General features: G+C 43.0%; 3 protein-coding genes across 4 annotated transcripts; 1 reads left to right on the top strand and 2 right to left on the bottom strand.

Moving 5' to 3' along the window:
* Positions 1-67: 67 nt before the first annotated feature.
* On the bottom strand, positions 68-4068 carry b3gnt2l (UDP-GlcNAc:betaGal beta-1,3-N-acetylglucosaminyltransferase 2, like). Its single transcript, XM_072391676.1, has 2 exons — positions 4017-4068; positions 68-1713 (listed from the first exon to the last, which is right to left on the bottom strand). The coding sequence occupies exon 2, from the start codon at positions 1585-1587 to the stop codon at positions 310-312; it is 1278 nt and encodes a 425-aa protein (XP_072247777.1). The 5' UTR covers positions 1588-1713; positions 4017-4068; the 3' UTR covers positions 68-309.
* Positions 4069-5580: 1512 nt separating this feature from the next.
* On the bottom strand, positions 5581-12585 carry napab (N-ethylmaleimide-sensitive factor attachment protein, alpha b). Its single transcript, XM_072392016.1, has 11 exons — positions 12358-12585; positions 11541-11620; positions 11341-11457; positions 9827-9873; positions 9651-9728; positions 9429-9484; positions 8692-8776; positions 8513-8617; positions 8359-8427; positions 6973-7023; positions 5581-6737 (listed from the first exon to the last, which is right to left on the bottom strand). The coding sequence occupies exons 1-11, from the start codon at positions 12453-12455 to the stop codon at positions 6636-6638; spliced, it is 888 nt and encodes a 295-aa protein (XP_072248117.1). The 5' UTR covers positions 12456-12585; the 3' UTR covers positions 5581-6635.
* Positions 12586-14953: 2368 nt separating this feature from the next.
* On the top strand, positions 14954-27071 carry bicra (BRD4 interacting chromatin remodeling complex associated protein). Of its 2 annotated transcripts, XM_072392014.1 has the most exons (15): positions 14954-15861; positions 16893-16938; positions 17039-17084; positions 17559-17624; positions 17877-19943; positions 20122-20307; positions 21457-22080; positions 22479-22659; positions 22759-22856; positions 22983-23117; positions 23230-23279; positions 23368-23516; positions 23598-23692; positions 23794-23896; positions 23992-27071. In XM_072392014.1, exons 1-15 carry the CDS (start codon positions 15849-15851, stop codon positions 25839-25841), a joined length of 5709 nt encoding a protein of 1902 aa, XP_072248115.1. In that variant the 5' UTR covers positions 14954-15848; the 3' UTR covers positions 25842-27071. The 2 variants fall into 2 exon arrangements, with proteins under 2 accessions (XP_072248115.1, XP_072248116.1); XM_072392015.1 differs by lacking the exon at positions 17559-17624 and having other exon boundaries at positions 14955-15861; positions 23791-23896.
* Positions 27072-27468: the final 397 nt, after the last annotated feature.

Genomic DNA, 27468 nt, shown 5'->3' with positions numbered 1-27468 from the left:
TAATCATGAGTTTCTTTATTCAAATTAATTCGGATAAATGCAAAATACATCAACTTCCCCCAGAATCTTTCTATGAAGACTAAGTGACCAGACCAAATGCAAAATTTGGCTTTTTTCCTTCTTACAGCGACGTGCAAACCTTTAAAGACGTCACGGTCTTTAAATGGGCTTCACTGAAACACTTAAAACTGATTTGCTCTGCGTTTCTCTCTGCTTCATTTAGCAGTCTTTGATCAAAACAGCCTCGAATGCAACTGCTGCAGAACAACAAAAGGGCTCTGCAGGCGGAGTTCAGTTTGCTATTCCAGGTCAACAAGTCAGCAAGGGGCTGTTGATGCCCTTCCACATCCTCTTTATATGCTGCGGGGAGCGCTGGTGAAGCAGAAGATGCTCTTTGTGCACGCACACGTTCTCACGATCCTGCTCCTTGACGTCAAAGGTCTGAAATCCTTTGTGCGCTTCAGGGGAAACCTCTAGAGCTTTTGTGCACATCCCGATGTACACATCATCGATGGGGAAGAAAGGAATGACCCGTGAAATTAAATACAGGGGCTGCAGCAACGACCCAGAGATAAGGAAGCCTCCGCCACCAGCATACGGAGGATAGGGGCCGTCGTAGAAGCTGGAGGGAATGTAGTACTTGCTTTTGGGGTCCCTGAGGGGGCTTGCTGGGCTTATTATGTGTCCAACATACAACTGAAATGCTTTTGAAGCGTCCAGAGACTGCAGGTAAGTGAGTAATGCAGGTGTGTTGACAAAAACGTCGTCGTCCCCACTAAAGACGAAGGAGACCTGAGGGCAGTGTTTCACCGTCCATTTAAGAAACATGTTCATTTTGAGCGTCAGGTTCAAGAGGGTGTCCTGGAAGTCCCACTGCAGCACGTCTTTATACAGTTTTGCTTCATATGACAGCAGTTTGCTGAGGTCAGGGTCGTTCTCTGAGGAAGTGCCAAGGAGGAACACAAGCCGCACTCTCAGTCCACGTTGATAGACCCCCTCTCGTCCCCAGGTCTCCCTCACAGCCTGTCTCTGCTCAAAGTTTCGAGGGACTGACTTGATGGCAAAAAGCAGGAAGGTCTGGCTGTTCCCGTCTTTGCCACCGGAGCCGCATCGGTCCGGCTGACTGATCAGGATCGGAGGGGACCTGCAGTTCATGCCCTGCAGAAAAGCCTTAAACAAGACCGGGTAGGAGTTAAAGTCATGGACGTTGATTCGAAGAAGGTCTTCGTTCTCCTGCCTGCAGACAGACCAGGGGTGCTCATTCATGAACGGATTTTCACTGTCATCCAAACTTCTCAGGGTGGAAAACAGCAGCCGGTTCCAATACGCTCCATTTTGAGGGATGATCTGTCCCAGCTCATCAGAAATAGGAAACTTGTGCACGTTTAAGTCAGTCGTAGTGAAGCCTTCCGGCGTGGATGGATGTTTAACATCACTGTCCTGAACGTGGAGCTCGAGCTGCTTCGGGGGTTTCTCTGAGACGACCCTGAGAGTGTTTGCCGTCTGGTGGAGTTGGGTCGAATAAAAGAAAATCAAAAATAAAGAAACTATAAGAATCATCGCACTGAAGGTCTGAAAATGTCTCATTGGCTTGAGGTAAGTAAACAAAGCTGTGTGCAGTGTTCTAGAAACGGCTCATGTATCAGGAGAGTTGATCGATGGGTTGTTCTCGGGTTACACGGCCTCTGCCTGGAGGTGATGCCACGGTTGTACCTGCCAACAGAAAGTTGAAAAACACTGACAAGTGACTTTTATGGAAATCGACAATCACCTTTGAGCAGAGATCAGCCTTAAATAGAAACTGACTAATTCTGACCGGTCTAACTATCTGATGCATCTAATTATAGCTTAACTGATGAAAAGGAACAAAAACATACATCTTGTTAAAGGAGATTGAGGCATAGATTACTTTATATTCTTCCTCTTTTGTCACTAGCAGACTTGTCTACTGATAGCATAACCAGCAGCCATAAACTGAACAAAGGTCACAGCGAAGTGCGATCGCAGAAGTTTTACTCTAGTAAAGTACTTCTTAATGTGCATGAAGTTGGTATCTTTTTGTTTGAGTTACCGTGTTCTGGACGGGTTGGTGCTGGAGTTGAGTGCTAAAGTGATTTGTTTAGGTTTCCCCTCAGGTCTCAGTTTGATAAGTCACTTGGTGCCTTGTTGAAATTTGTTCCGCCGTCCCTGACAATGTCCTGTTACCAGCCGAGTGATTTAGAGACCTCGATGTTTCCTACATCAAGGGGTTGAAGTCCAGATTATTTCTGAGAACCAGTGTGTTTCATGTTGATGCCTCACTGGAAGGTCCAGTAAAATTCACCAGTAGCTTCACATTCCAAACCACCTTATTTAACTTATGTTGATTTGATCGAGTCTTTAGGTCTAAACAGTCAATGAGCCATAGAGCCCAGCCGAACAGTCTCCCTGCACACGAGTGTCTGCCCTAAGCCTCCTACCACAACCTTAAGAGCTGAGCTACTGTACGTGGTTTGTAGTTTATGAGCTGTCATTTAACATTTCAATCATTTATTAATAGATAACAGCTTTTCACAGTCTTGTGAGCCGCTACAATGTTTTTAAAAAATCAATTCATTTAAGATTAAGATGCTCTAAAACAGTGGTTTCATCAAATAATCCTGATCAATTACATTTCAAAATTTAAGGCATTTAATTGAATTTGATCCAAATTGTGCTTTATTCCCTTGTCAATGTGAAAAACTTTAACTAATAAACTTTTTCCTTAAACATGTATACATTTCAGCTTTATCTGACTTTATTTTTGGTCATTTATCTCAAGTTCTACAACACATAAAATTATTTTTACTTATTCTTTTCTTTATTTATTATCTGCTGTAAAGCAGATACACCGAAATGGATGGTTGTAAAGGGCTGTATAAATAAATTACTTTTACAACACCAAAGCAAATTCCTTGTTCATGATAACTGCATCGTCCATTCATCTCTTATCATTCCTATCTTTGTAGATAAGTTAGTTGTAGTAGATGTTATCAGAGTATCCGGTGGTGTCTATTTTAGCACATCTTGACGGTGGTATGATAGAATTAAGTTCTATTACTTTTAAATCATCCATTTTCTATACCCGCTTAATCCGTCGGTCGGGTCGCGCGGGGGGGCTGGAGCCCATCCCAGCGGTCATCGGGCGAGGTACACCCTGGACAGGTAACCAGATAACCAGTCCATCGCAGGGCCACACAGAGACAAACAACCATGCACACGCTCACACACACTCCTAAGAACAATTTTGGAGACAGCAATCAACCTAACATGCGTGTTTTTGGACGGTGGGAGGAAGCCGGAATTACTTTAATCAGTTAAAGAAACTCCGAATCACTTAAAAATATAATTCATCTGAACGGGTCAATGGGCCTGAGGAGTTTAAATATGTTAGAAGCTTTTAAAAACACTAATAAAACTCCAACCAGAAGTCACTTTAAAATGCAACACCGATACAAATTTAGTGGTTGTAAATAGTTTAGTAAATCACACCAGATTAAACTACTGCTAAAAAGCAAACGTGTTCCTTCAGAAAGACAAATTAACGCATTTTGTTATTTAGTCTTGCTGGAAAGTTGCCACCAGTTCAACTCTGCAGGGAATTACTGGTAAATAACCAGCTCTCCACGGTACAATTAGAGGACAACCGACTGAGTGCGAATAACAAATGAGGAAAATCCCGAGGTGCCCCGCAGATTAAACAGTGTCACAGTAAATTATACACTTGAGCTCTGTGAATTCAGGCAAAATGCGTAAAGATGACAGAAAATAGTTGGACATCTTCGCCCACTTTTGAGTCATTTTTAAAGGCTCGAGGTGTCGTTGACATCTAATTTACCTGCATACATTAAAACAAATAGTGAAAGAGATACTTGGGTAGCAACTGAGATAATATCCGGAACTTAAAATAAATCCCATAAGGATATTATTGTGATAATAACGACTTATAAAAAAAATAAAATAAAATGCACCAAACCAGACAAAGCGGTGACGTTTACCTGAGGCGCGAGGAGAACAAACTCTATCCGCGGGTGCTCGAGTCTTTGCTGCATCGTGCGCTTTTGACCACGTATTTCCTGAAGGCAGCTGTCACCGTCCAGCCCTGTCCCTTTAAGACGGTGTCTTTAAGACATGTTCGGTGACTGAATTAGTCACTGTTCACGGGAAAAAGACAAACTTCCCTGACCTGAGGAAGGATGTAGGCGGATCGCTGCCCTCCTCAGAGAGAGAGAGAGAAAGAAGAGTTCCAGTAATGTTTGAAGCTGTAAATGTTCTGTAAAGTTGTTCATACTTTTATGGGCCTATTTATTTAGTTAGCTGACTAGGTTTAATCATCTGGACACTGTCTAGTGTCTGTTTTAACATCTTGTGCTTTAAGTTAACTTAAGAACACAGTAGAGATGTGTCACATGTGCTCATGTTTTGTTAAGTCTTGTTTTCAGGTTCTTTGTCATGTTTTTAGATTCAGTTCTTTGTCATGTTTATAGATTCAGTTCTTTGTCATGTTTTTCCCCTGCCATCAGCTTCATTCACTCACCTGTTTCATTATCATCAGCTGCACTCATTCACTAATCACTCCCTCCACAGCATTTAGTCTCCTGGTTTCCTCTCATTCACTGCAGAATCCTCACTAACCCTTCATGCCATAGTCACCAGTTAAGGCTTGTTCTTGTCTCACAGTCTTGTTTTTGTTAATGTTTGTTATTTTTTAATCCGGCCCTCTGTTTTTTCCTTGCTCACTGTTTTTTTTGGAATAAACCTTTTTTGAATTTTGAAAGAACTGCATCTGGGTCCTACCTTCACCACCGCTCTGTGATAAGATGTACACGGATCAAAAGGGGATTTTATTTTTTTTTAATTGTATAAGAAATTAAGGCGTTACTCTAATTTGCTTCTCTTGTGCCTGAAGACTTGCGTCACAGAAGATTCAATTTGATTCCAGTTTGAATGTTGTTTTGCTGTCGTATCCCTATGAGAAGGATATGCGGCATGCTTTCATGGACGTTATATTCACATGGTTCTTCACCTGAAAATGTTTTACAACAAGAGGAAAGCTCATTTAAAGACTGGGAAACAAAGGTTTCTGTGGCAATTGTTCAAATTCATAATGTCATGTTTGCTTTCTCTAGGTGTAACATGCTGGAGTGATGTTAAAGTTTTAATCATCATCCAGAGTGGGGGTAGAGTCACCGTCCAGCCCTGTCCCTTTAAGACGGTGTGCAGGGAGAGAGTCGCCGTATACAGTGATGGAAGAAAACGTAAGAGCGTTAGCTCTCAGTAATGCAAAGTGTTTTATTACTACACAACGGTGTCCAGATAGGAGTTAATAAGGCCTGGCGTTGTATGCTGTCTCTGAGGAAAAGGAATAAAACGTGCGTTCTGCACAAAAAGACTTCACTCCGTCCTCCTTTCGCCCCGCACTTTGGCTCGGACCCTAAGACTGCTAGTTACCAGTAACGAGCCAGAACATAAAGACCAGCAGAGGCAGGGGGTTAAAAAGGTAACACAGAACACACACTGACCTAAACACAACATACACCAAGGTGGAGGCTGCGCCCGTGATGTTGCACTGACAGTTTATTCAAATGTTTGACAGGAGACGTCACAAATTGTTTAAGACCAACTGTCTGGAAGAATCACCAGGATACATGAACACAGTGCTCAGATCAGTAAAGCTCGTTTTTCTTTGACTTATTGCATCTCTGGCAGGGCATAAAAATAGATTTTCTTCAGCCTGGTTACAAAGATTAGACAATAACAAGAAAAAAAAAACACTTCTACACAGTGGAAAACTCTAAATTCCTCATCCATTCCAAACCATGCAAGTGTTCACGAAGATGACGTCACTTTTCATCTTCTTCTCTGGAATAAAAGCACTTTCAATGCAAGTGACAAAAACGATTAGTAATTAATCAGTAATGCTTCTAAAAGCATTGTCATTATTGGTTATTTTATCAAATGTAGCTGTCCACATCCTGAGAGCAGTATAAGGCAGAGGCGGTATTTGCTGAGGGATAACCTCAGCGGGTCTTGGCCTTTCTGCTTTGAGAGGAGCTCTGCAGCTGAGGTGAAGTGCGGTTCAATTAGAGATCCTCTGATATGACCTACAGTGCTCCTGAGCACCCAAAAGAACCAAAAACCAAGGTGACAGTGTTACTCATCATCTGCATTTTGGTTACTTTAGTTTATTCTAAACACTTTCTGGAAAAGACAAACGTCCGAACTCAAATTGTTGGCAAGTTTCCATCATCTCACCCTTCATCTAGGAATGAAAATAAAATAAAAACCTCTATAACACGTCTGCTTCTACTAATATCTGGTACTGCAGCCCAGTCATGAATATTGTGACCAATAATGGGCCGATACCTGTAGTTTAACAAGATAGAACAAACAAACGGTGTGCAGCGTGCACTCAAGGAAGTAGTGTTCATACAGAGGGTCAAAAGACTTTAAAGGAGGACCGTTTTGAGTGGATTTAAAGGAAAGAAGAATACTGCAAACGGCAGGAAAGAAACAGATTATAAGGGCTCAAAAATCTAGAGATGCTGTTAGAATGGAAATGAGAGGGTCAAGGCCAAAAGAAGGATGCAGGCATCGAAGAAGAGATGGGATGCAAATCAGCGAAGGTCGCTCTCATCGTCCTGTATGTTTTTCTTGATGCGGAGAAGCATGGTGGTGAGCCACTGGTCCAATCGAGAAATGGTGTCGAATTCCTTCACCTGGAAACATTCACAAAATCACCCCAAAATGTCAGAAAAATACGACAAAAATGCCTGCGTGAGCTGCAAGTGTGGAGCAGTTACAAGGAAGCAGAAACCAGTAATTCTCATTTATGCTGTCATTTTAGGGCCTGAAAACTTCAGGAATCCCATCTTCACTGTTGGAAATGTGCAGAAGAAGAGCTTTGGTGTCCGACCAGGAAACGCTGCTGCTGACAGGAAACTGTCGACTCACCGAATCAGTATAGGCCTCCACGTTCTGTTCTTCAAATGCGTCTAGAAGTTTCTGGTTAAACAAAATAAAAAACACTTATTAAAGCGCTCCGTATGCAGGAACACGTTGTAGTCTACACGATTACAAAAACAGACTGTTTAAAGTTCTCACAAACCAAAGGTTTATTCACAGAAAACACATTAAACCTTAAAAGTGACACATTTTACAATTTCATGAAGAATATGAAGAACTTTGATTTGATGGCAGCAAAACGTCAGAGATAAGATGAAACAAAAGGCTGAAAAGGTAACAGCTGGAGACACATGTTGTCACTACTCTGCAACAGGTCAGTAACATGACTGGGTAAAAAAAAAAAGAGCACCTGAGAGAGGCAGAGTTACTCAGAGGTAAAAATGGGCAGAAGTTCAGCAGAACCTGCCTCAACTAACTGTGGAGCAATTTCAGATTAATGTTTTCATTATTCCATCATCTACAGAACATAATATCATCAAAGGATTCAGAGAATCTGGAGACATCTCTGTGCAGCAGGGACTATTTTTTATACCCGTAATCTTCAGGCCGTCAGGCAGCTCTGCATTAAAAACAGACACGATTCATGAGCTCAGGAACACTTCCTGAAATCACTGAGCACAGCTCACCGTAACATCCACAGATGCAGGTGAAGACAAAGTGGGAAACTGTTCTGTGGTCAGATGGATCCAAAACTGAAGAGATTGTTCGGCTTGTTATCAGCTCACAGGTTCAAACCTGCATCTCTGATGGTATTGGGTGTGTTTCAGTGTTTATGCAAATGGGAACCTGCAACATCCTGCTGCATCTATTCCAACAGCTTGGCTTCCTAGTAGAAGAGTGACCTGCCTGCAGTCCAGACCCAGATCCAGGACTGCTGAGCAGCTGGAATCCTAAATCAGACAAGAATGGGACAACCGTCCTTTCCAGAAGGACCGGACCAACATCTGGCCTCCTCGGATCCCAGATGTTTGCAGACTGTTGTTAAAAGGAGAGTGGATGCTACACAGTGGGAAACATGTTTTTAGAGCATGTTGCTGCCATCAAATTCCAGATGAGCTCATATTTGTAATGGATTAGTAAAATGTCTCACTTTCAGCATTCAACATGTTTTCTTGTGAATAAAATGTGCTTTTCTGGGTTTTACAAATCACTGGATTCTGTTTCTAATTTATATTTTAAAACTTTTTATGGACTTCTGGTCGTAGCAAACTCAGCCACCTGTAATCAGCTGTTTTTTAATGAAAACAACAACAAAGTTCCCAGTGGAAGGAAACAGAAAGCAAGTTTAATCTCCAGATTGAACTTTTCCATCTCAGACGGGCCTTTCAGGTTCTGTTTAAGAATTTCTGGAGCTCAAATAAAACCAAAGCTTACCTTCAAGAGCTTGCACTCTCGAGAGTCTGAAAAAGCTGGAAACATTTCTTCATACTTCTGCACGGCGAGCTGAAAGACAACAGGCTGAATGTTAAAGAAGCAGCTCAAGTTACACTCGCTCTGCAGAAGACGCAGGTTACACCTCACGGGTTACCTTTGCATTCAGCATGTCTACACAGAAGTGACACAGCGCTGCTTTGAAGAAGTGATCCTTAGCACTGTATTTCAGCAGCGTACTATCCATCGCGTGGGTTCCGACCTAAAAACATGAAGTAAAGGTTATGTTTGTTCGACTTCTATGGACCGACGGTGTGTTAATGAGCATGATCTCACCTGTTCATAGATCTCTATAGCTTTAGGGTACTGCTCCAGCTGAGCTGCGTAGGTTGCTACTTTCAGAAGGCACTTGTTCGCTGAACTAAAAAGAAAAATCATTAAATCAAAAAGCACAAAGGCAAAACAAATGACAAATAAAAATACATTAATCAAAAACAGCACTTTCTAAAAGCTGAAAGGAAAACATCCAATCCAGCTTAATTTATAAAGCACTTTAAAATAACCACATTGGACCAAAGATGAGAAGGTAAAAGACCTAATAAGTAATAAAATACCCAATAAAGTAGAAGAAGACATAATAAATAAGTAATAAAATACCCAATAAAGTAGAAAAAGACATAAGTAATAAGTAATAAAAGACCTAATAAGTAGAAAAAGACATAATAAATAAGTAATAAAAGACTTAATAAGTAATAAAAGACCCAATAAAGCAGAAGAAGACATAATAAATAAGTAATAAAAGACCCAATAAGTAGAAGAAGACATAATAAATAAGTAATAAAAGACTTAATAAGTAATAAAAGACCTAATAAGTAGAAGAAGACATAATAAATAAGTAATAAAAGAAAAATAAAAGAAGAGGAGGGAGCCCACAACTGATCTCTGGGGGACCCCACACAAGAGGGGAGATGAGGAAGCTAACACAGAATGTTGGCTCTGCCCAGTAGGATCTGAACCCCGCCAGTGCTCCACCCTCATTACTACACCCCATCACTGCTTATTCAGAACAGTACCTTGTGGATTCTTCGCCTTTGTAATAATCCGCTGCCTGCTCATAATGAGCGATGGCCTGAAACAGAAATTAGACAAAAAAAGAGGCATAAATTATAAACAGAGAGTCACCAAAATCATGCTTAACAAGATTTAATGTGACAGTTAACAGGAAAAACAACAATATGTGTCAAAGAGTTACATAAAAACTCACATTAATACATTAAACTTTTTGTTTAACTGACCTTGTCGATGTCCACCATCTCTGTCTCGTATATCTCAGCAATAGTGATGTGATGTTTGGCTGCAATGGTGAAACGCCCCTAAAAACATGAATAACAGATGGAAAGCAAACAGATCAGATTCAACACATAAAGCTGTTTCCCATTAAAAGCAAAGAACTCCCCGGTTAAACACTTACCATATCGGTGTAGATCTCGATAGCTCGGTTTAGGCAGTTTATGGCCTCTGTTGAGAGAAAACAAGCCATCGCAATTATTCTGTAAATGTTTTATAAAAAAAAGAAAACAAGGTAACAAGAAACTTAGTTCAATGTGAGACTTCTGTGCCAAAAAGATTGTTACCACTGTTTGAGCTGTGATAAACATTTAAAATCAAAGAAAGAAAGAGTTTGATTTTACACTATATTTACAGTACAGTCCAAAGTGCAACTGAATTTCCAACCATGCTGTCTCCAAAGTGTGAGCTACTGGTGTATGGCTGCCTCTGTCCTTCAGTGTTGTGAATGTGAAACTAAAACTAAACCTTTAAAGATTCAATTCAAAGCAGAGGCAAAGCAGCAACTCCAGCTTTCAGTGAAGTAAACTGGGTGCTACGAGGTACAGTTTGTGGCTTTAAAGAGAGTGATACAGCTTTAGAGGACTGTCTGATACAGAATAAAGCTGTTAAAATCTTATAAATATAGAAAAGACTTCAATTGACATTGATCCTTTTTAGTTGGGACTTTTTTTTAAGGTGAAGAAGGAAGTTTTACTGTACAACATGTACAGTAAACTGGGAATATGATGACTACAATTAAAACTAATACAGTGACTGCATGACAGAAAGAAACGCTGCATGTACAGTATAAACAAGGAATGGTGTATGAATATGTCTGTGAATAGATAAATGTGACCAAATGTTCAACAAGACTAGAAAAGCAGCCCATCTACCTCATTTAGATTCTTATCATGCAGATGAAAAAAAAAAATGTTTATGTTTATGTATTTAGCAGACGCTTCAAGATATAACAATCAAGATATAACAAGCTATACAAAAGCTAACAATAAACTACATAGAAGAAACCCAGGAGTCCGGCTCTGTCAGAGGTGACAGAGTAGAGATAGGGTGCAGGCATAGAAGGAAGTGCAGAAAGATAAAGTGCAGAGATAGAGGGGGTAGGGAAGTACAAGGTAAGTGCTGGGATAGGAGATGCTCTCTGAAGAGCTGGGTTTTCAAGAGCTTCTTGAAGATAGACAGGGACGCTGTTCTGGTAGCGCTCGGTAGGTCATTCCACCATCGTGGAACGACACATATATTTATATATAAATCTGCAACCTGAATAGGAGCCTGAACATAAAGGCCGAGTATTAAAGAAGATTTCCAGGTATCAAGAGCAGTAAGTTATAGAACAGATGACAGGAATCAGTCTGGAAAAATCAGACTCCACTCAAAAGCCTTAAACCCACAGATGAACAGTGGGAATTCAGGACCACTACCTTAAAAGGAAACCAACTGTGTGTAACAACACCGGTGCAACCAAAAAGAAAAAGTGTTAAAATTACATTAATCAATATCATTTTTAAACCATCCTTTTTTTCCCTAAAACCATTCATAAAATACTCCACAAGAAGCGTCACAGCAAACCATGAAACAGGTGTGAAACAAGGGGGCACCACTGGGCAAATCCCCCCACAGATAATAAGTGATGATTACCTTGTGGATCGGCTTTTTTGAAGGCGTTTCCAGCATCTATGAGGTTAGTTGCTGCATCATGTTTGCTCTGCATTTGCAGGTGAAGATGAGCAGCTTGGGAGAACGCATTTCCTGCAGCTGGAAAGAAAACGTTGCACGCTGAAGGAGTGAACGTATTTACATAATGAAACAAGGATAGAGGGTAATCATTGGACTCTTACCACACCAATTTTTGGCCATTTTGTACATGTTGGCTGCCCTCACGTACATGTCACAGGCCTCTTCCAACTTGGAGGAGCCCCTGTGTGAAGAACAAGGATGTCATTAAACAACACCTTGAGACAGTGACCCATGTCAAAGTGTAAACACTGACTAGAATAATCATCAGGACAGTTTTGCATGAGTGAAAAATGGTGGACACGGTTTCCATCATTTGTCAAATTGCAATGATGTTAATAAACAACCACTTTTAAACTTTGTTATGCCCAGTTTCACTGGTTTGTAGAGGCTAATTGTACGTTTAACATAATCTGATCCAACTCACAGATCCGTTATAGGTGGCAGCTCTAAACAAATGTGATTGACATGTGATCTGCATTGACTGATTTTGCCAATAGGTGGCGCTACAGCGAAGAAACCTGTACGGGAGTTTTAACACTTTGACACACGATTCCACCTCAAATGTTGCCGTTTAAATTTAATCCAAATCAGACCCCAATACAGTAGTTTATTACAGTATTCAGTCCAGGCAGAGTAGCAGGTGGAGGCATGTCACTTATCTCAGTTTAATGCTGCAGACAGCAACATTTACGACACTTTATTATTTCCAGACGTGTTCACCAGTGATACGGAAAAACCTAACTTTACATTTAAAGGTTAAACCGTAGCGTTGGACACACAAACATAACACGGATCACAACAGCTTAAAAAAAGAGTTGTAGTGATGATATGTTATATCTGATGGTAACCTTCCGCATAGTTGGCCCTCAGCTTGACAGAACTAGCTCAACGGTAACGTTAGCTAACTGACATACTCACCCAAACATCGCCCCGAAAAAGGACTGAGACGACTTCACTTTCTTATCCGCCTCGGCCATTAAAGCCGTGGCTTCCTTTTCTTTCCCACTATTGTCCATTTTCACGTCTGATGATTCTGAGGAGGAACGAGTGATGGCAAAAGTCAACAAACCTGCTAACCAGTGCTATCAGCGTTTGTCACATCACCAGCAGCACAGTAACCATCTCCCCTGTCACGTGACAGAGGAACAGGGAAACATTTCTGCTGCGTTCAAGTCTCCTCGTAAATAACTCTACTCCCAAGATATTACAAGGTTAAGTCTTTACTGTTGACGATAAGACAAAAAACAATTACATGATATTGACGTGTATCTTTATGTAGTTTGCCAATATAAACTAGAATTTGGCCTGTTTATATATTAGCACAAGTAGTTCTGTGTAACTAATTGCTGAAAAAAGGCTACCTAACCTTCAATTAGGCTACCTATACGAACACCACCACCCAAATCTGTATGTAAGATTGTTACACTACGAGCTAAATCACAATGAACTAAACATGGATAATTTACGATGTATAGAGTTTTAAAAAACAAACAAACTCAAAAAACTTTTGAGTTGCATAATTTGTAAGTTTATCCTCAACAAAAACTACATTTAAGAGAACACTCGAATGCGTCTCAAAATAAGCTGGTGGTCTGTCGAAAGTAATATATATATTTGCGCTGATCTTATCTAGTTATGTGCAAATATTACATGGGAATAAACTATAAAGAAATTTTAATTCAATTGCTGGTTAAATCTCATTAACATCACACCACTACATCTATATGTGCTATCTATTATTCAAGATGCTCTGTTGTTAATACACACAAAGAATAAACTGTTACAATTGTAGTAGTTGTCAGTAAACTAACCCTACACAAGACTTTAAAATATAAAACTGTGTAGTTAGATATCAAGTTTTAGTCAAGTAAACTGTGACCATCTCTAGAGGGACTATAGGCGTTCTGTTATGAATACAGTGCATCACGCTAATGTAAACTTGATACCCTCTCCCTTTATTGTCTCTGAACTTCATTCACTTTCCACACTAACATTTCCTGTAGAGTATTTTCAGTGATTCATTACTTAACCTTTCTGACTTCCTCTTCACAGTCCATATTTTGTGAATGCAAGGCCTGGGATAGTGCAGCTGAGCACTGAAATGATTGCCAAGCATTTCCTTGATGATTTAACGCACCATAGTTGAGATGCCTTTGATTGTAAATAATATTTCAAAACGTTATGGAATCTATCTTATTTTGTTTAACCTTTATTCAAACAGGAAAATGTAACTCTTGAGAATGAAAATCTCTTTTGAGGGAGTGTCCTGGCCAAGACAGGTTGCAGCTCTGTGAGTGGAATGCATACAATTCATGTACAATAATATTCAGAATGTCTAACAGCATGGAAAACTATAAAATACCGTATAACACTATATTTTAAAAAGGTCATTGTGAGTCATCACAGGTCGTACACAGGCAGCCATAACATTTACAGCAAACAGTTGCTTTGGGTTTGTTCTTTGAAACCAGTTCCCTCAGGCTCAGCTGTTTTCACAGCTGAAACCAAGAAGATGGTGCAGAATACTTAAATTCCCTTTTCCCCAAGTAGGAACGGGCTCTGGAGATGTTTAGAGGGAATAAGCATTGAGAGCGAGGGTAATACCTTCCTAGATGTATATTCATCCTGCCCTTCCATTCTGAATTGCTTCAGATAAAATAAATAAATAATACCGATAAGATTAATTAAACAATCACAATCTCGCTGTATTGTATCTTGTACACAGTCAGATATTTTCTTGCTCTGAAACAGAACAGAAATTGTCTTAGTTAAATTCAGTAAACATTTACAATTACACAGCCATCTCTCTTTAAAGGTTGGAGGTAAACTGCAGATTTTAACCAATGTTATTTGAACTTAACAGACATTATAAGCTTTTATCTTTTCTTTTTCTCGTTATTAATAATTATGTTGCTGGCTGCTTAAATCTCAGTGATGGTTTGAGTTTGTGGTTATTTTTTATTATTTTGAAAATACTTGGAATTTTTTTTTAAACTTTTTTGTGGTGGGCTTATTTTTTGTGGTCGTTTTCGTCTTCTGTGTTTACTATCGTATCTGTAGGTATTTCGTATCGCTCTGCTTGTCTGACTGAACTTGAATAGAGTTCACCATTTGTGAACTAGTGCTCCAGTTTCGCAGTTTCGCTTTTTAATTTTTTTTTTCTAGTTAGGATTGTTTACTATAATCTGTAGACTTTTGTGGTATTTCAGCGATACCCACTTGCGCAAACTTGTCATTTTACACACTTAGATTCTAGTTTCAAAACAAAGAGCAGCACATGAGACTGGGGAAGGTAAACAACATTGCAACGCTATAACGTCAGGGAAAGTTCAAGCCTCAGAAACGTACATTACGATAATGGACACAGATTTCAATCAGGCAAAACGGAAGTCTCCTGTTTCCTGGCTGTAGTTGGGTCCTGTACAGCAGCCCGTGCGAGGCTGTCCTGGAGACCCCGCGCTGCCTGCACCTCTATCGTCTCGGGTGAGTTTGTTACAATGTAGCAATTTCTCTATTAATCCGAATAACTGTAACAAAGCTGCAATATCCGCTAACTGCGGAGAAGCCGCAAATTGCACCGCGATCGCAATCGAAACGGCACACTGCCGCACGACCCGGCAAACATGTTCATTTTCCACCGAATTCCCAAGCATACCCCCCTCATCCAAGAGTATTCCAACATTAACTCATATTTTGCTTGCAATTAGCGATAGCTAGCTACGCAGTTGCGTTTACACTTCTGAGCAGACGATGCTGCTTTGTCTTGGCTGAATTGTGACGCCGCTTGGCAATATGAGTGTTAAAATTGTGTCACTCGGTGGTTTGTTTTGAATGTCAAAGGCTCAAGCTAGCTGTACGTCTCAATATTGTTGATAGCTGGTTAGCAGGTTAGCTTTCCAGGCTAACGAAAGTCAACGAAGATGCATCAAAATGACTGGAAATAGAGGTGAAACCGGGTGTTAAAATTGAAGCTTTATTTAATTTCGAGGTTTAAGTCAGCTATGTGGCTGTCAGATGTTATGCGTTGCGAGTAATTGGTAAAATACGCCTGCAAAGCTTTTTGAAAACACCAGCTAGCATGTAGCAATTCGTTTGCAGTCTCCATTCATATCCTGCGCACTGGTTCTGCTCTAACCGAGCAATGGCTACGATCCGCTACCTCCTCAAAGCGGCAACCGGGTTTCCTTCATAACTGTCGGTAATATGACCGCATTGAAGTGGAAGCACTTTGCTGTGTTCATGTCGTAACAGGCGATATGCACTGTTGTTGTTACTTGTGGTGAACTCAGCGAGAGCCCACACGAAATCTTTCTCGGCGGTGCGAAAACCGCGCGTTTTCAGTTTGTTGTGTTCTTGCTGTTTCTCGGTGTTTTGCAAATGTAAGTTCTGCCTGATCTTTGGATGACTTCATGACCACATCAGGTTTTTAAAAAAATATTATTTGGTGTGTAGCTGAAAAGATGACATGTTGGAAATCATAATGAAAATGGGCTGATGTGTTGAACTGTAAACTTTGCGGTCATTATTTTACATATATGTAAGTATACATAAATGTATACATATATATATGTGTGTGTGTGTGAGTGTAGTTGTTGTTTTCTTCTTACACGACCTACAGATTTCTGTCTGCAGTTATGTTACCAGTCATTGCTTTCAATATGAACGTTAAAAAACAAACAAGCAATGTTTTCCTTTATATCTTGGCATCAGTTGTTAGTTTTTCTATATGTAATGTGTGATAAATATTGTTTGGACAGTTATTTGATTACAAAACCATTTTAGATCAGCATATGAAAGAGTCACTTCAAAGTAACAGATAACAATAACATTATTGGGACCTGAGGACGCTGTAATTAAAAAGTCGTACTTGTGATAGTTGCTTGTGATACAGAAGACTAGAAATCTGAAAACAAGAAATGGGAATATTTGTTGTCTTTTTTTGTGGTTTTCTTTGGTTTTATGTGTCGTTGAGAATCAACACTGGAAAATAATTATCCCCTTAAATGATTGTCCTCCACGGAAGATATTTGACAATAGATGCTAGTGGATCAGTATAAGCTTTTCAGTGGTTGATGTCTGTTATTGTCTTCATTATTATTTTCCTGCTTGTGGTACAGTTTAGTAATCATTGCTCTTATTTGTATTTCTTTAAATGTGTCCTCAATGTCACTGACTCAGTTGCCTGCTGAAAGAATCCAATGAATATTTAAATTTTTGACAACAAAATGGTTGTTAATAATGCATAACCACATGATATTAATCATTCTAAGACAAAGAAGCATTTGGAAAACATCTTCACGTTAAACGGTACCTTTAGTTGTGCTAAATTTCTGTGTGAATACAACTAGAAATGAAAAAAACAAACAATTCTAATCACGTGATGTTGCTATGATAGCCTTATCATAGAAGTATAACTGTACACATACTTTAAAAAGCTTTTCTATCATCAACAGTTGTCATGGATGATGAAGACGGCAGGTGCCTTCTAGATGTAATTTGGTAAGTCAGTTCTGACCCAGTGAAAGATCAGTTTGATACTTTCACAAACTGTTCAACCATCGATCATTTAGATTCTAAATCACATTGTTTTCTCCTACAGTGACCCAGAAGCTCTCAATGACTTTCTTCATGGATCTGAGACCCATGTAAGTAATAAAGGGGATAAAGAGTGAAAGAAGTTTGAAAACTTTTGCTTAAAAAAAATCTGTATTAGAAGTGCTACTTGTTCATGTTTTGGTGATTCTCTACTAAAGTCACTTTTGGGTCACATGTCGACGCACACTAAAACCTGCATCCCTCACTGCTCTCATTTACTCTTTTATGGCTTCCTCTGCTTAATTAGTGTCTTTGCTTTTGGACTGCATTGTATTGCTTATTCACAAAATGAGAAATGCTAATACTAACGCTTCCCGACTCCTCCCGAGTTATTCCTATCATTTTGTTCCTCTGTCGCTTATCTCTTTACCGTTTCTTTACATTTTGGGTTCTCTAAACTCTGCCCTTTCCTTGCCCTCCTCTGTTTTGATGGTCTGTATGTTTCTCCTTCCTGGTTACTTTTGCCTGCTGGTTTGGGTGCCTTTGGTTTCTGTCTGTCCTATCCTTGGTGGGTGTGTCTGTAGTTGGACACTGACGACCTTTTGGATGGTTCGAGTGACCCCTCCAGCTCATTCTTCTCTACCACTGGGGTGAGTAAAATCCCCCAATCTTCTTCCTGCTGCTGTCTATCCATCTATGTTGCATGCATCTCTAAATCCCCTCCCTTTCCACTAACATGTTTTCACTTGATGAGGTTTGATTTGCAGCCATTCGACAAAATGTTTTGGTGGGCTTTTCATGTCTGTTTCTGTGTTAATTCAGTTGCAGTCCTTGCCACATCTAATCATCATTATTCATACATCTCCTGGTTTCACTTCTTTCCTCTTCTGCTGTGCTTGAAGGGACATGTTCCAGAGGTCCAGCCTGCTGTCCAGCTGTCGGCCAATGAGTCGGCAGGCTTGCCCAGAGTCAGTGTTGACCTGGACTTCCTTGAGGATGATGACATCCTGGGTGGATCTCCAAGTGGAGAAGGTGGGAGCAACGGCATTGGGACAAATCATGAGCCATGTGACATCCTGCAACAGAGCTTGGCTGAGGCCAACATCACAGAGCAAAGCTTACAGGAGGCAGACGCTGAGCTGGACCTGGGCTCCTTTGGAATTCCAGGCCTCACACAGGTGGTTCAGGCAATGCCTGATGCCAGCCTGGCTGGGGTTGGAGGCACTGCTGTTGGTGTAGGCATTGGAGTTGGGGGAACAGCAGCGATTTTCCCTGGGTCAGCCCCGAGCACCACGGCTACGCCTCCGAATGCCACAGCTGACATGCTGGGGTCGGTACTTGCTCAGCAGGGCCTTCAGCTCCAACCCCAAGTCATGAACAAGGCCATCAGTGTTCAGCCATTTATGCAGCAAGTCGGCCTGGGAAATGTGACACTTCAACCCATTTCAAGTCTCCAAGCTCTTTCTAATGGGAGTCAGTCTGGACATTTGGGTATTGGACAGATTCAGGTTGTGGGTCAGCCTACAGTCATGATCAATCAGTCTGGGCAGCAAATACTGGCTAAAGCTATGGGTGGATACCAGCTGCACCAGTCTGGGTCAGAGGTATCAGGAGCTGCTTCTCAGACAGGGCTTGGAGGTTCAGGAGGTGGACTTCTGATCCAAGGCAACAAAGCCACTTTGGGATCTCCAGCTGTAAATGGACCAGCTGTTTGTGTCAGCAGCACAAACAGCAGCAGTGGGGGTACAATGACTGCTCCTGCTGGGCTTGTGGGCTTTGGAAGCACCCCTCTAAGTTCAGGAGTGGGACCCCAGACGCAAACTCAAGGCCAAATCATGCAGAACGTGATCATCCAACGCACACCAACACCCATTCAGCCTAAACCTCCCCAGGGGGGAACCATTCAATCCAAACTCTTCAAGCCGCAGCAGCAGCAGCAGCAGCCAGCATCCCAGGCCTTGCAAAACGATGCCCACAAGGCTCTTGGGCTGCAACAGCTTCCAGTTTCTGCTGCTCAGAATGTAGCCTTCCTGACAGGAAAGCCAGGCTCTAACGTTGTTCTGAGTACTCAAGCTACAACGCAAAGCCCTCAGTTTCAACAAACCCTATTCAAGCAACAAACGGCACAACCATCTGGAAAGCCCCTGAGTGTACACTTGTTAAACCAACCAAGCAGCATCGTTATTCCATCTCAGACTGTTCTTCAAGGTCAGAACCACCAGTTTCTCCTGCCTCAACTGCAGGCAGGTGGGCAGATCCTGGCCCAGCACCCTGGGGGGCACATCATAACGAGTCAGGGTCCTGGTGGACAGCTCATCGCAAACCAGATTTTAACTGCAAATCAGAACATCAACTTGAGTCAAATGCTGACTTCGCAGGGCCATCCTGGGGCTCACATTCTCTCTGGATCCATTCAGCTCCAGTCTGGCCAGATGGGCACACCTACCCTCTTTCAGATGCCTGTTGCCTCTTTAGCTCAGACTCAAAGTCAGACACAGACACACACTGTCTCAGGTCATGCCCAGACGGTTATACAGGGCATGCCTATCCAGAACTCCCTGACCATGCTGAGTCAGGTGGAGGGACTGAGCCCCGCTGTCAGCCTTCAGCAAGCCCTGCAGCCCCAGCCAGGTGGAGTCCCCAGCAGTACAGGTGCAGCAACAATGGCTCAAGGCCAGCCTGGAGAGACTGTTGCTGTGCTGGGAAGCTCCACAGAACAGGCTGCTCATCCCACTCAACAACTTGTACCACAGACCTCCATCCTTACAATGCAGCCAGCTGCCACTGTTTCCACTGCTTCCACAGTACCCTCCTCTTCTCCGTCCATGTCCGTGTCTACCTCCTCCTCTGTCACAGCAGTGGGGCTGGTCCCCCCTCAGGCTCAGCACAGTCCAGGGAGGTTACTGTTCACCAACCAGGGCTCAAGCATGATCCTGAGCCAGGAGTCTCTGCAGATGTTCCTACAACAGGTCAGTGTACCTCTATTAGCATTTTTGCTTCTCTTGTGTTAACATTGTCTTAAAAATGAATAACATGCATGGAGTGATATCTTGGTTTGACCTCTTTGGTTTACTATTTTACTCCCCATTCCCTCCAAACCCCTTCCTCCCTCCCTTCCTCGTCCTAAAATGGTAATTGTACTATCAGGAGCAGCACCATCAAACAGAGAATGGGTCAACCCCCTCTGTGGGCGTACCAGCGTCTGTAATCGTCAGCAGCAACAGCATCACTACTGCGGCCCCTGCTGTCCATGACAGCCAATTAACTGACTCTTGGGTGGGTCAGAGCCACAGCCCTTCCCCTGGCCCCTCCCACATGACAGCAGTGGTAAAGGTAGAAATGCCCCTTTATGTTGAGCCCCACCCACTTGCTGCTGCCGCTGCTGCCACAACAATGTTAGGTTTTCTTACCTTTCCCCATCACGCATTGCTTCCACAGCTCTCACATACGCTGCGCAAAAAGTGCAAAAAATGATTCCTTTGCTTGCGGCATCTGTGCTTTTCTGACATTGCTTCATTACTTGTTATGGCATGATCATTCCAGTTGTCCACACCTTTTGTTTGTCAGCCACTGTCATTTGGATTCTTTTTCTCTATGAACCTCTGTGGAATTTGGGACTGGTAATCGGGTGCTGTCTGTCTGATTTCTTGTTGTTTTCATCTTACACATCCATCTGTGTATTTTGCAACAGCATACAAAAACATGCTCCTCCTTAACTGAAGAAATGCAAAAGTCCTTGGTGCACCTCTGCACTAACTGCTTGGTCAAATTCAGTCAACTCACCTTCATCTGCTGCATTACTGACAGATGACTAATCAATCAAGCTCTCCTCGCTATCTTGCCCTTCCCATTTTGACTCATTTTACACTGTCATCGCTCTTTTTAATCCTTAGTTTGACCAATGCAATGTCCCCCAAAACAAAAATGACCCGGTCCCCTGACACTCCTCCTCAAAGTCTCCAGATCACCCTCTAATTTACCATCACACTCCCACAGATCTTTCTTTTGTCAACACTATTTCCTTGTGGCTCACCAAATAATCATTGCTGACTTTAATGAATAATCCGCCTCAAACGCTAGAAAAGAACCAATCAGTGAGCTTCTACTACTTTTACTTCAGCACCTTTTAGATTTTTAAATCTAACACTTTGCTTTTGTTTTGTTTGTTGTTTGAGCTGTGTCTGTGTAACCTGGGGTTGGGCGATCATTTTAATACAAGTCTATTCAGGGGGATTTAATCCTTAAACAATTGCATTTTTCAAGCCAAAATGTATGAAATTTACGCTACATGAAATTGTGAAGAAGCCATGTCGCCCAGCCCTGTTCTGTGTTCAGTCTTGGATCCTGTACTTGAATCATATTTATTATAACATGTATGCCTGCAAACTTTAAATGTGTGTGGGTTTAAGCTTCTTGTGTGGTTGAAATGTTCGCATTCTTCAAACAACAACAGCGAACTGATGTTTTGTGATTCGATTGCAGGCCTCAGGTGGATCTCAGCAGCCTCTAAAGATCCAGAGCATGTCCCCCTCGCCGGCTTTGACCACTCATGCCACTACGCCCCCAGTGGCAGAAAGTCCTCAGCCTTCCCAGTCTCCTCTCACTCTGAGCCAGCAGATCCAGTCACCGCACCATCAACAGCAGTCACGTCCTCCCTCTCAGCCTCAGCCCCAGTCTCAAACTCCCTCACGCTCATGCACACCCTCATCTCACCCTCAACTCTTCATTGTCCACAACCAGATCGCAGAGTCCCCCAAACCTGCTCCGCAAGGTCAGCCACAGCAGACACCCCCCCAACAGGCACACATTCAAGTACAGCTTCAACCTTTGCCACGGCCGGCCTCGCAGCCCGCTCCCTTTCAACAGGAAATGCCTCCGGTGTCACAGTCACCCAAGCCTCCTCCTGCACCACCTGCACAGCACCAGTTTACCGCACCTCCTGTTGGTGCTTGTGCTACTTCTGTAGTGAAAACCCAGGTTCCCATTCAGGGCCTTACAGCAGGGCAGCAACACCATCTGCAAGTAGTAGGAGCACAAATTCAGACCCTGTCATCCATCAATCAGCCCTCGCCTCAACAGAAGCAGCTGCTGGAGAAGCTTCACCAGGTGCCGTGCACGTTTCACTGCTCTTATTGAAGTTGTGTTGGAGAATTTGCATACAGTAGATGATTTTGCCTGTTAAATCACCTTCAGTACTTTGGCTTTGTATGCCACTTTTTAGAATATATTTATTACTGGTGTAGAAGGAAATAGATGTGGTTTATATAGAGAGTTGCTCATTTTCTTAATGTCTGATTCAGTTGATTGTTTATAAAAGAATGCAAAACAGCCCACAGGTCACCCCTTTCCATACAGTGTGCATTTTTCTTCAGTATTTTTTTACATTCTTATTGACAGCTTGAGTTAAATACTTTATGATCAACTTATCAGTGTAAATTGAGGGTCCAAAAATGCTTCAAAAGCAACATTTCTTGTAAGCAAAATGTCTTGAATGTGTTTTTCAGGTCCAGCAGAACATCATGCTACAGGCCAAATCTCATCCTCAAGCCACCAGTCAGTTCAGTTCCCAGCAAGATGTGCCTGTTGAGAAAGTGGTGATTGCATCATCAGCCAGCACCGATGCACCGGTTCAGCTTCCCTCAATCCTACAGCCAACATCGGTGCTCGTCAAAACTCCCGTTACAGGTTGGACACCAATTACAGCCTGTGAGGCAAAACAAGAGGACCGAGAATATGCCTCGAAGACTTTCTCCTTCTAATGATTTTTTTTCTTTCTTATTTTAGCAACAAGTGACTTACAGGTATTCTCAGGAGGCCAAGGGCCAGCTGGAGCAATGGTAAATCAGCCTGTCACTCCTGCCAGCCTTACCCAGCCTGCACAGGTAGGTGACATTACAGAGCCAGTCCACTCAAAGGTGTGTCTTGTTGAGCTATTATTCCTTTCCCCACTCTTCAGAAAAAAATTCAAAACAGTATTTTTGTGAATTTCTTTCCAAATTTCTCTACAGGTTCAGCCAAAGCCAGGAGTGATCAGCTCGGTTGGAGGGATGTCCCTGGGGAAAGGTGGGATGAAGATACAAGTGCTAGGAGCTCCTCTTACTCAAATGCCTGCTCCTCAGCCCCCAGCTCCGGTCCAACCTCAGGTAAAGAGGCCGTTGCTCCATGTTAGTCGGACACTGAAAGCTTCCCTCTAATATTTGAGCTGCAGTGTTAAAATCTTAACTGTTGTTTTTCATCTGTTTGCTCCCCTCACAGATAACTACAGTGAAGATGCCTTTCAGTGCAGAGCCCAGTAAAGAGGCCAGGTAAATGCCGCAGGTTAGGACTTATTTCTGCCATTTTTCTTCAGCATTTTCTTTAAAAACCGGTTTGTGTATCCGTGCTTCACTGCAGGATGCTAGAACAGCTAAGGAAACATCAGGGTTCAGTGCTTCACCCCAACTACAGTGCCCCTTTCCACTCATTTGAGGACACACTGCACAGACTGCTGCCTTACCATCTCTACCAGGGAACTGCCAACTCCTCTCAAGATTATCAGAGAGGTAACGCACCGCACACTTTCCCGGGCTGCAGACACACTGTTTTGTTTGCACAGTCTTCATAAACATTTGGGCTCGTTGCAGTGGATGATGAATTTGAGAGGGTCTCCTGCCAGCTGCTAAAAAGGACCCAGGCCATGGTGGATAAATATCGTTACTTACTCTTTGCAGAGTCGAAAGTAAGTTTATAAACTAACACTTTCACTGTGAGCATCACTGTTATCCGCTTTGTCCTGAATTGATTTTGAACTGAATATTTTGGGCATTTGAACATGAGCAGAGACTTGGCCCCTCGGCAGAGATGGTGATGATCGACAGGATGTTCATTCAGGAGGAGAAGATTGCTTTGAATCAGGACAGGATCCTGGCCAAGGAGAGACCAGGTACCCCAGCACTGTCTGTGGCTTCACATTTTTGTGGTTGTCTTGGTATAAAGTAGGTGTTTGGTAATGATATGATACTGTTTATGTCCCTGCAGAGGAGTTTGTGGCAAGTGTGCGAATGTTGGAGAGTGTAGTTTCATCCCAACAAGAATCATCATCTGCTGAGCTTTCCTCACTGAGTGGAGGTGCTTCTACTGCTGCCCCCGCTCCAGCACCTCCAGCTCCTGCCTCAGCCCCTCCTCCAAACATTGCCCCAAACCCTCCCCCTCCTCCTCCTGCACCTGCACCTGCACCAGCTCCTGCTCCTGTCTCAGCTCCAGCTCCAGCTCCAGCTCCTGCTCCTGCTCCACCTCCTGCTCCTGCTCCTGCTCCTGCCCCGCCCTCCCTTTCCCCTTTCCCCCCTACCAAACTGGTCATAAAGCAGGGTGGAAGTGGTGCGTCTGTGTCCTGGTCGACCAGCTGTCCTGCAGCTACACCGGTCAAGCCAGTGGCTGAACCCATCAACCAGAGCTCCACCTTCAGTCGTGCTCCAGCAGCACCATCCTCTTTCCCCTCTCCGACCTCAAACTCTCAAGCAGCTGATGATGACGACGCCCTCCCGCAGCGAACCAGCAAACCGCCGATGAAAACCTACGAGGCTCGCAGGAGAATTGGCTTAAAGCTAAAGATCAAGCAGGATCAGACGGGTTTCAGCAAGGTGGTCCACAACACCGCCTTGGACCCAGTGCACACACCACAACCTCAGCTGAGCAGTCAGTCCACGTCCCAGCCTCAGGCTCAGCCTCAGTCCGAAGCTGCTCTGCCACATGCAAAGTCCCACCCTTTATCGACTCTTCCTTCCACCGTCATCAGAACTCAGCCCCCCGTATGCACTGCTTCCTCTGGCTTTTCAGTTGCTACAGCAACCACTCAATCTAACCCACCACTGAGAGGTAATGTTCCCCCTAGTGCAGCCCCATCATCCTCCACCTCCTCTTCTTACACTTGGTCGTCATCCACCTCCTCGTCCTCCACTCAGATGAATGGGACGTTGGATCACCACAACTTGGGTGGTGTCAAACACAACCCTGCTTCCACTGCCACTCCCTCTCAGACAACCTGCCGCCTGCCCCTTCGAAAAACCTACCGGGAAAATGTTAGTCCGAGGGTCAGACCTGGTGTCCCAGGTGGAGGAGATGAAAGTTTGTCCTACCCCAGAGCCACACCATCACCCCCAAGGCATGACGCCTCAACGCCTCCCTCTGAGCGGACAGTGATAGCCAGTGTGAAGGTAGAGAAAAGAGACAGGGAGGCCTTAAACACTCACACAGAGCTGAGCCACGACACCGGCCATTTAGGGAGTACAATGCAGGGGCTGGACAAAATGAATGAAATGTTTCACCGGAGTATCAAAACCACGCCACACCATCATCTCCCTCTGCTTCGAGACAGAGAGGGGGCAAAGGATAGAGGGGAGGAGCACACAGACCAAGAGACAGATGTAAGTAAATACAAGAGATCGAGTGGAAAGAATAAACATAGGACAGGAGGGACATTCAGAATGGACCAGCATGCCCCCGGGCCCCCCTCTCCAGAGTCCTCCTTCACACGCGACTCTTTGCTTCCTGCCAAACGCTGTAAGTCAGACTCTCCTGACATGGATAACGCCAGCTTCTCCAGTGGCAGCCCTCCGGATGACTCTCTGAACGAGCACCTGCAGTGCGCCATAGACAGCATCCTAAACCTGCAGCAGGAGCCCCCCGCCCGCGGGCATCACATAAAGGGGGGCAACAGCAGGTCCCACCAACACCAAAGTCAGCGCCCGGGAGATTTGGCAGCCTCGTCCCATAGACCTTCAGTCCCACCCTCCTCCTCTGCTTCTTCGTCGTCCTCCTTGGCCCAGCACCCTCAGGTCGGTGGCCGTGGCCACAATGGCAGCCTGGTGCCCCAGACTCAAAGCAGATAACAGCCCCTCAGCCCCAGGCTGGACTGACAAGGGGTAACTAAAAGATGGATTAGGAGGCAGGGAAGGAGGCACTGTGAAAACAGTATCACTGTACTGCTCTGCCCAGCTGCGTTGGCTTTGTTTGTCTATTTGAATTGTCCAGACATTTCTTTATCATTTACAGTCTAAAGTATCCCTTTTGGTGGAATACGTGTGGTAAAACAGTGAATTACAGACTTGAATATGCCTGACATTTTTTTAATATGTTCCATCAAACACACACATTGAGTAATAAGATGAAATTGTCAAAGGTTGTCCTCTAATTCTATCTTTCTTTTTCACTTTTCTTTCTTTCTTTTTTATTTCTTTCAGTATTTATACATTCCTTTCATGTGGCCTGAGCACCACAATGGTTCATCTTCTGGTTTAAATTGTGTCCCACTGAGCATCAGGCAGCTTGTTTAAACAGTTTCATACTGTAAAAGGTTACCATACATATTGTGTTCTTGTACCTTGCATATTTGACTCTTATCACAAAGATAGTGCTGCTCTACAGATACAAACAGCACATGTTAATGCAGTAAAACTCTTTATCAGGACTACTTTCAGTGTGTAGTTGAGGTAAACCCGAAGGCTCATTTACACTAGACACAATGCGCTCTTTATCTTTGATTGAGTAGCCTCAGCCTCCATCATTTCTGCATTTCATACCGGCGTCATCTAATATTAAGTAAAACACGTAAAGAAAATGAATTTCTTTTTGACTGCTCTCTGATACTGTAACACCATGATGTCAGGATGTCGATGAACTTGTAAGGAAATTGAGTTGTTTTCAGCTCCCAATGTCAGAATTTTCTAGGTTTTTGTTTTAAGACCACACCTCCACACACACCTGACCTGTTGTTGCTAATGATGCCACATTATGACATTATGCATTTCAGTCAGCAGGGGTCAGGCCAGTTTTCACTGCTTTTCTGTGTACTCAGTCTGTTTTCTTCAGCTCTCTGCCGCTGTATCCCTGCCTCCTGTGAGTTTAGTCTCTTTTAGGCCTGGTGGACAATTCAAACACAGCACAAGCGCCGAAATGGAAAAAAAGGAACAATAATAATGTACAAAAAGACCGGAAGAGAATTTGAAGTATAGTATTACAGATTAATTTTTGTATTGTATTTATTGTGTATAATGACACTTTTTAAAAAGAAATGTACATTTAGTAAAACTGTAAATTAAACCTTGCTTCTTTTATGAAACTATCTGAGTTCTCTGGTCTTTTCCAGCAGTTTAGACTGTGATTCCTTGCCTTGAGGGCACATTCCTTTGGATGACTAATGATGACCAACAGTGCTGTATGATAGTCAGGAGGGGATGGTGTAAATGGTGGCCACGGTGGGGTGTGTTCTCCAGCAGGCAGCCAGCAGGTGGTGCTTAAAAGTGGAGCTGGTTTGTATATTTCGTTGCTGAGACAGCTCACCACATTTGGGAGGAGCAAAAAAGTTTTAAATGGGAGGGAAAATACAGTCACATCTGTAAATATCTGGCATGTTGCTGTACATTTAATGATAATAATTAAAACAATCTTGGATAACACTGAAGAATGCAACATAGCGGTCACATGATCTGAAATATGCATGAGGCTGTTTTGCCATTT

This window comes from Leuresthes tenuis, unplaced genomic scaffold (assembly GCF_036924035.1).
Source record: "Leuresthes tenuis unplaced genomic scaffold, fLeuTen1.0.hap1 SCAF_9, whole genome shotgun sequence".
Lineage (NCBI taxonomy): Eukaryota > Metazoa > Chordata > Actinopteri > Atheriniformes > Atherinopsidae > Leuresthes > Leuresthes tenuis.
Note: the sequence above shows the minus strand (reverse complement) of the source record. Positions and strands in the feature narration are given on the sequence as shown.

Coding starts and splice junctions, on each gene's coding strand:
- b3gnt2l (XM_072391676.1), bottom strand. CDS start 1,587: ATGAGACATTTTCAGACCTTCAGTGCGATGATTCTTATAGTTTCTTTA.
- napab (XM_072392016.1), bottom strand. CDS start 12,455: ATGGACAATAGTGGGAAAGAAAAGGAAGCCACGGCTTTAATGGCCGAG. Junction 11,458..11,540: donor AATGGCCAAAAATTGGTGTG/GTAAGAGTCCAA, acceptor TTTTCTTTCCAG/CTGCAGGAAATGCGTTCTCC. Junction 9,729..9,826: donor TCGAGATCTACACCGATATG/GTAAGTGTTTAA, acceptor TCATGTTTTTAG/GGGCGTTTCACCATTGCAGC.
- bicra (XM_072392014.1), top strand. Junction 17,085..17,558: donor TTCATGGATCTGAGACCCAT/GTAAGTAATAAA, acceptor GTGTGTCTGTAG/TTGGACACTGACGACCTTTT. Junction 22,660..22,758: donor CGTCAAAACTCCCGTTACAG/GTTGGACACCAA, acceptor TTCTTATTTTAG/CAACAAGTGACTTACAGGTA.